Below are 8403 nucleotides of genomic sequence, written 5' to 3' on the forward strand. Positions count from 1 at the left end.
ACGATTTCAACCGGTCAAACAATTTAGGTGAAATTATAAAATGAACAACGGGATCATGTGTGGTGATTTTTGCAGTTGCGGTAGTAAGTAAACAATTTTTCTAAAATAGCAGCAATTGCTTCAATGTGTATACGACGAGAGGTATCCTGTTACGCCAGTCGCATAACATAGCGACTGACTGGCTTATGAGTTATGACATCAAAAATAAAAATTGAATACGGTGAAGTCACTTTGTAGCATATCGACTTTCCCTTTGACCTGCATAAGACACAAAACTGATGACGTAGACCCATTCTATGTAAATATTTTGAGGAACAACCAATTTTTCATAATTGGTTTGGATTTTAACCCAATTTAAAAAAAAAAAAAAAAAAAACTCGAGATTCGAAAATTAAAACTCATAGATTATTCTCGATTTCTCGAATACGATTTGAGCAATAATGAAAACTATTACAACTTGGATCATCAATAATTATAATTATCCTAACAATTAAGATGAATTGATGAATGCAACAAACTGATCCATAAGATCAGCAGCATTAGCTGAAACAGTTTTGAACAAGTGGAACACATGGCCTTCCCCTTCCGTCTCAATCACTTGTACATCTCCTTTCCACCCACTCTTAACCAACAAGTCTTTGTAATGGACTCCCCTGTCCCTCAATAAATCATTTTCTGCGACAAAAACCAATACCTTCTCTCCAGCCAGCTTCTTTATTTCCGGATCCATACCCGGATTAATCCATGGATCATCGCACCCGTTAGTCCCTGGATGGGCTAACTTCCATATTTTATCAATCATCGTTTCTGATGTCGGCTCGTTCCCGGTTAGATTCAACTTCTGGGGTTCAGACCCAATTCGGTCCGTACCCCAGAAGTAGGGGTGAACCAACACGAGTCCTTTTAGCGCAATTTTACCATTACTCTTGGCTACTTTGATAGCCATATGATGGGATAAATTAGCCCCAGCACTGTCCCCGGCCAGGAACACCCTGGCCGGGTCAACGTGCTCGCTGAGCCACGACTCAGCACCTGCCAAACCTGATCCAACCCATTCAAGTGCAGCCCACGAATCGTCGTAGGCTGCAGGAAGAGGGTGTTCAGGTGCTATCCTGTAATCCACTGATACCACATTAACATTAGCCTTAGAAGATAAGACATTAAGATAATTGTGATACTGTGGAGATGTTGCAGTTTCCAGAATAAATGCACCTCCATGAAAGTACACTAAAAGTGGCACTTTTTCATTAGATTTTACACCCTGTGGCTTGTACAGTCTTACTGAAACACCGGTCTCGGTCGAGATGACAACATCTTTCGATTCGACACCGGTGAGACTATCAATGGATGGTGGGATGAACTGTGTGCCTAGGAACCTTTCAACTCTTCCATCTTTGTAGATTACCAACCCTGGCCTGAAATCATGCAGTAAATCTTCTTTATTAATGCTTGCAGTTGCCATCATTACTTCTTTCATTGCTTCTTCCATTTTTGTAGATGACAAATTCTTGATGTGGTGATTGTTATGACTGTTCTCTTGTGTATATATAATACCAATTGGTCTCCCTTGTGACGGGTTACCATTTGTGGCGGATATTTTGTGAGATAAAATGGTAACAAAAAGGGTTAGTGAAGAAAGGGGACCACATGAATAGTGTTGCAGAGAGAGAGAAAAAGTGGGTACTTTATAAGGTAAAATGGTATCCGTCACTCAAGAGTGACGGATAGGTGCCGTCACAAACAAGAATTTGTGATATAATACACATATAATAAGGACTAATCAAATGTTAAAATCTGATCAATAGAAGACAAAACAATCAATGATACACATGTTTGACCTTAATAGTAGCTCGTTGAACATTTTTGGAGTATGTAAAAAATCAAGTCATATTTTCAAGTATATTATTATCAAGTTTTTTAATGGATAATGGTTAATTTACATCAATAAACATTCGGTAGGGGTGATATTGGTTCGGGTCTATTCAAATTATGAGTCATGCGCGGGTCCTCAATTTGGTTGTCGGGTCGGTCAATTTTCTCAGGTTTACAATGGTACTAGGCCCGGTTCTTTGAGACTTCTATTTATCTCTTTAAGTTCAGTTTAATTCCTATAAGTTAGTTTAGTTTAGTTCCTATAAGTTCAGTTCAGTTCAGTTCTTATAAGTTCACTTCAGTTCAGCTCTTATAAGTTCAGTTCAGCGCTTATAAGTTCACTTCATATCCTATAAGTTCAGTTCAGCTCCTATAAGTTCACTTTAAACAATTTCATACAACTTATATTAACTATAAATTCATACCCGTTTGTAATATTGACGAATGAAAAAAAAATAGTACGCTTTTCATTAAAATCAATGTAAAAAAAATTCAATTCAGCCTCAAATAACGAGCATTAAACGAGCATTAATACATTTTTTACGATTATCCGAGGTACGACGAATGCTGGTTTATGGCATACCGGCACCCCCAAATGTCTTCCGTTGCTACTCAAATTTTGCGTGGCTGCTTTATCTGACCCGAGAGACTTTCTATGTGATTTCCGAAGAATTTTGTTCCGGGACCCTGGAATCCCGAAAAACCGTGTATATACACTTCAATTTGAGCCGTTCGGGAGGTCGTACCGGACCCTGTTTCTTTTTCTCCCTGTTTTTCAATCACGCATTCGACGTCATTTCAGGAGTTAACCTATTCGATTCAGCCTCAAATAACGAGCATTAATACATTTTTCACGATTATCCGAGGTTCGACGAATGTTGGTTTAAGGCATACCGGCATCCCCAAATGTCTACCGTTGCTACTCAAATTTTGCGTGGCCGCTTTATCTGATCCGAGGAACTTTTTATGTGATTTTTGAAAAATTTTGTTCCGGAACTCCGGAATCCCGAAAAACCCTATTTCTTTTTCTCTCTTCTTTTCAATCACGCGTCCGAGATAATTTCAGGAGCTAACCTATTCGATTCAACCTCAAATAACGAGCATTAAACGAGCATTAATCCATTTTTCACGATTATCCGAGGTTCGACGAATGCTGGTTTATGGCATACCGGCACCCCCAAATGTTTTCCGATGCTACTCAAATTTTGCGTTGCCTCTTTATCTGACCCGAGAAACCTTTTATGTGATTTCCGCAGAATTTTGTTCTGGGACCGTGGAATCCCGAAAACTGTGAATACACTTCAATTTGAGCCATACGGGAGGTCGTACCGGACCCTGTTTCTTTTTCTCCCGGTTTTTCAATCACGCGTCCCAGGTCATTTCAGGAGTAAACCTATTCGATTTAACCTCAAATAACGAGCATTAATACATATTTCACGATTATGCGAGGTTCGACGAATGCTGGTTTATGGCATACCGGCACTCCCTAATGTCTTTCGTTGCTACTCAAATTTTGTGTTGCCGGTTTATCTGACCCAATGAACTTTCTATGTGATTTCCGGAGAATTTTGTTCCTGGACCCTGGAATCTCAAAAAACCGTGTATTATACACTTTAATTTGAGCCGTTCGGGAGGTTGTACCGGACCCAGTTTCTTTTTCTCCTGGTTTTTCAATCACGTGTCCGAGGTCATTTCAGGAGTTAAATTATTCGATTTAACCTCAAAGAACGAGCATTAATACATTTTTCAAGATTATCCGAGGTTCGACGAATGTTTGGTTTATGGCATACCAAAGACTCCCTAATGTCTTCCGTTGCTACTCAAATTTTGCGTGGCCGGTTTATCTGACCCAAGGAACTTTCTATGTGATTTCCGGAGAATTTTGTTCCTGGACCCTGGAATCCCGAAAAACCGTGTATTATACACTTCAATTTGAGCCGTTCGGGAGGTTGTACCGGACCCAGTTTCTTTTGTCCCGGTTTTTCAATCACGTGTCCGATGTCATTTAAGGAGTTAAATTATTCGATTCAGCCTCAAATAACGAGCATTAAACGAGCATTTATCCGTTTTTCACGATTATCCGAGGTTCGACGAATGCTGGTTTATGGCATACCGGCACCCCCAAATGTTTTCCGATGCTACTCAAATTTTGCGTTGCCTCTTTATCTGACCCGAGAAACCTTTTATGTGATTTCCGCAGAATTTTGTTCTGGGACCGTGGAATCCCGAAAACTGTGAATACACTTCAATTTGAGCCATACGGGAGGTCGTACCGGACCCTGTTTCTTTTTCTCCCGGTTTTTCAATCACGCGTCCCAGGTCATTTCAGGAGTAAACCTATTCGATTTAACCTCAAATAACGAGCATTAATACATATTTCACGATTATGCGAGGTTCGACGAATGCTGGTTTATGGCATACCGGCACTCCCTAATGTCTTTCGTTGCTACTCAAATTTTGTGTTGCCGGTTTATCTGACCCAATGAACTTTCTATGTGATTTCCGGAGAATTTTGTTCCTGGACCCTGGAATCTCAAAAAACCGTGTATTATACACTTCAATTTGAGCCGTTCGGGAGGTTGTACCGGACCCAGTTTCTTTTTCTCCTGGTTTTTCAATCACGTGTCCGAGGTCATTTCAGGAGTTAAATTATTCGATTTAACCTCAAAGAACGAGCATTAATACATTTTTCAAGATTATCCGAGGTTCGACGAATGCTGGTTTATGGCATACCAGCACTCCCTAATGTCTTCCGTTGCTACTCAAATTTTGCGTGGCCGGTTTATCTGACCCAAGGAACTTTCTATGTGATTTCCGGAGAATTTTGTTCCTGGACCCTGGAATCCCGAAAAACCGTGTATTATACACTTCAATTTGAGCCGTTCGGGAGGTTGTACCGGACCCAGTTTCTTTTGTCCCGGTTTTTCAATCACGTGTCCGATGTCATTTAAGGAGTTAAATTATTCGATTCAGCCTCAAATAACGAGCATTAAACGAGCATTTATCCGTTTTTCACGATTATCCGAGGTTCGACGAATGCTGGTTTATGGCATACCGGCACCCCCAAATGTCTTACGTTGCTACTCAAATTTTGTGTGGCCGCTTTATCTGACCCGAGGAACTTTCTTTGTGATTTCCGGAGAATTTTATTCCGGGACCCTGGAATCCTGAAAAACCGTGTATTATACACTTCAATTTGAGCCGTTCGGGAGGTCGTAACGGCCCCTGTTTCTTTTTCTCCCGGTTTTTCAATCACGCGTCCGAGGTCATTTCAGGAGTTAACCTATTCGATTCAACCTCAAATAACGAGCATTAAACGAGCATTAATACATTTTTCACGATTATTCGAGGTTCGACGAATGCTGGTTTATGGCATACCGGCATCCCCAAATGTCTTCTTTTGCTACTAAAATTTTGCGTGGCCGCTTTATCTGACCTGAGGAACTTTCTATGTGATTTCCGGAGAATTTTGTTCCGGGACCCTGGAATCCCGAAAAACCGTGTATTATTATATACACTTCAATTTGAGCCGTTCGGGAGGTCGTACCGGATCCAATTTCTTTTTCTCCCGGTTTTTCAATCACGCGTCCGAGGTCATTTCAGGAGTTAACCTATTCGATTCAGCCTCAAATAACGAGCATTAATCCATTTTTCACGATTATCCGAGGTTCGACGAATGTTGGTTTAAGGCATACCGGCATCCCCAAATGTCTACCGTTGCTACTCAAATTTTGCGTGGCCGCTTTATCTGATCCGAGGAACTTTTTATGTGATTTTTGAAAAATTTTGTTCCGGAACTCCGGAATCCCGAAAAACCCTATTTCTTTTTCTCTCTTCTTTTCAATCACGCGTCCGAGATAATTTCAGGAGCTAACCTATTCGATTCAACCTCAAATAACGAGCATTAAACGAGCATTAATACATTTTTCACGATTATCCGAGGTTCGACGAATGCTGGTTTAGGCATGTCGGCACCCCCAAATGTATTTCGTTCCTACTCAAATTTTGCGTGGCCGCTTTATCTGACCCGAGGAACTTTCTTTGTGATTTCCGGAGAATTTTATTCCGGGACCCTGGAATCCTGAAAAACCGTGTATTATACACTTCAATTTGAGCCGTTCGGGAGGTCGTAACGGCCCCTGTTTCTTTTTCTCCCGGTTTTTCAATCACGCGTCCGAGGTCATTTCAGGAGTTAACCTATTCGATTCAGCCTCAAATAACGAGCATTAAACAAGCATTAATACATTTTTCACGATTATTCGAGGTTCAACGAATGCTGGTTTATGGCATACCGGCATCCACAAATGTCTTCTTTTGCTTCTAAAATTTTGCGTGACCGCTTTATCTGACTTGAGGAACTTTCTATGTGATTTCCGGATAATTTTGTTCCGGGACCCTGGAATCCCGAAAAACCCTGTATTATTATATACACTTCAATTTGAGCCGTTCATGAGGTCGTACCAGATACAATTTCTTTTTCTCCCGGTTTTTCAATCACGCGTCCGAGGTCATTTCAGAAGTTAACCTATTCGATTCAGCCTCAAATAACGAGCATTAATCCATTTTTCACGATTAGCCGAGGTTCGACAAATCCTTTTTATGGCATACCGGCACCCCCAAATGTCTTCCGTTGCTACTCAAATTTGCGTGGCCGCTTTATCTGACCAGAGAAAATTTCTACGTGATTTCCGGAGAATTGTGTTCCGGGACCTTGGAATCCCGAAAAATCGTGTATACACTTCAATTTGAGCCGTTCGAGAGGTCGTAATGGACCCCGTTTCTTTTTCTCCATGTTTTTCAATCACGCGTCCGAGGTCATTTAAGGAGTTAACCTATTTGATTCAGCCTCAAATAACGAGCATTAATACATTTTTCACGATTATCCGAGGTTCGACGAATGCTAGTTTATGGAATACCGGCACCCCCAAATGTCTTCCGTTGCTACTCAAATTTTGCGTGGCCGTTATATCTGACCCGAGGAACTTTCTATGTGATTTCCGGAGAATTTTGTTCCGGGACCCTGGAATCCCGAAAAACCGTGTATTATACACTTCAATTTGAGCCGTTCGAGAGGTCGTACCGGATCTGTCTGTTTTTCTCCCTGTTTTTCAATCTCGCGTCCGAGGTAATTTTAGGAGTTAACCTATTCGATTCAGCCTCAAATAACGAGCATTAAACGAGCATTAATACATTTTTCACGATTATCCGAGGTTCGACGAATGCTAGTTTATGGAATACCGGCACCCCCAAATGTCTTCCGTTTCTACTCAAATTTGCGTGGCCGCTTTATCTGACCAGAGAAAATTTCTATGTGATTTCCGGAGAATTGTGTTCCGGGACCTTGGAATCCCGAAAAACCGTGTATACACTTCAATTTCAGCCGTTCGAGAGGTCGTACTGGACCCCGTTTCTTTTTCTCCATGTTTTTCAATCACGCGTCCGAGGTCATTTCAGTTGTTAACCTATTTGATTCAGCCTCAAATAACGAGCATTAAACAAGCATTAATACATTTTTCACGATTATCCGAGGTTCGACGAATGCTAGTTTATGGAATACCGGCACCCCCAAATGTCTTCCGTTGCTACTCAAATTTTGGGTGGCTGCTATCTGACCCGAGGAACTTTCTATGTGATTTCCGGAGAATTTTGTTCCGGGACCCTGGAATCCCGAAAAACCGTGTATTATACATTTCAATTTGAGCCGTTCGAGAGGTCGTACCGGACCCTGTTTGTTTTTCTCCCTGTTTTTCAATCACGCGTCCGAGGTAATTTTAGGAGTTAACCTATTCGATTAAGCCTCAAATAACGAGCAATAAACGAGCATTTATCCATTTTTCACGATTATCCGAGGTTCGACAAATGCTGGTTTATGGCATACCGGCACCCCCAAATGTCTTCCGTTACTCAAATTTTGCATGGCCACTATATCTGACCAGAGGAACTTTCTATATGATTTCCGGAGAATTTTGTTCCTGGACCCTGGAATCCCGAAAAACCGTGTATTGTACACTTTAATTTGAGCCGTTCGGGAGGTTGTACCGAACCCAGTTTCTTTTTCTCTCGGTTTTTCAATCACGCGTACGAGGTCATTTCAGGAGTTAACTTATTCGATTCAGCCTCAAATAACGAGCATTAAACGAGCATTAATCCATTTTTCACGATTATCTGAGGTTCGACGAATGCTGGTTTATGGCATACCGGCACTCCCAAATATCTTCCGTTGCTACTCAAATTTTGCATGGCCGCTTTATCTGAACCCGAGGAACTTTCTATGTGATTTTCGGAGAATTTTGTTCCGGGACCCTGGAATCCCGAAAAAACGTTTATTATACACTTCAATTTGAGCCGTTCGGGAAGTCGTAACGGACCCTGTTTCTTTTTCTCCTGGTTTTTCAATCACGCGTCCGAGATCCTTTCAGGAGTTAACCTATTCGATGCAGCCTTAAATAATGAGCATTAATCCATTATTCACGTTTATACGACGTTCGACGAATGCTGGTTTATGGCATACCGACACCCCAAATGTCTCCC

The 8403-nt window shown here is 41.3% G+C and overlaps 1 protein-coding gene across 1 annotated transcript; it reads right to left on the reverse strand.

Moving 5' to 3' along the window:
* Positions 1 to 383: 383 nt before the first annotated feature.
* Positions 384 to 1662, reverse strand: LOC141642130 (putative carboxylesterase 2). The gene is made up of 2 exons (XM_074450824.1): positions 1377 to 1662; positions 384 to 1337 (listed from the first exon to the last, which is right to left on the reverse strand). Exons 1-2 carry the CDS (start codon positions 1487 to 1489, stop codon positions 491 to 493), a joined length of 960 nt encoding a protein of 319 aa, XP_074306925.1. The 5' UTR covers positions 1490 to 1662; the 3' UTR covers positions 384 to 490.
* Positions 1663 to 8403: the final 6741 nt, after the last annotated feature.

Source organism: Silene latifolia, chromosome 2 (genome assembly GCF_048544455.1).
Source record: "Silene latifolia isolate original U9 population chromosome 2, ASM4854445v1, whole genome shotgun sequence".
NCBI lineage: Eukaryota > Viridiplantae > Streptophyta > Magnoliopsida > Caryophyllales > Caryophyllaceae > Silene > Silene latifolia.

Excerpts from the sequence above, each read along its gene's own strand:
- LOC141642130 (XM_074450824.1), bottom strand. The coding sequence starts at position 1,489 with ATGGAAGAAGCAATGAAAGAAGTAATGATGGCAACTGCAAGCATTAAT. Across the intron at positions 1,338-1,376 it reads AAAGATGGAAGAGTTGAAAG|TCTCACCGGTGTCGAATCGA; the intron begins GTTCCTAGGCAC and ends ATCCATTGATAG.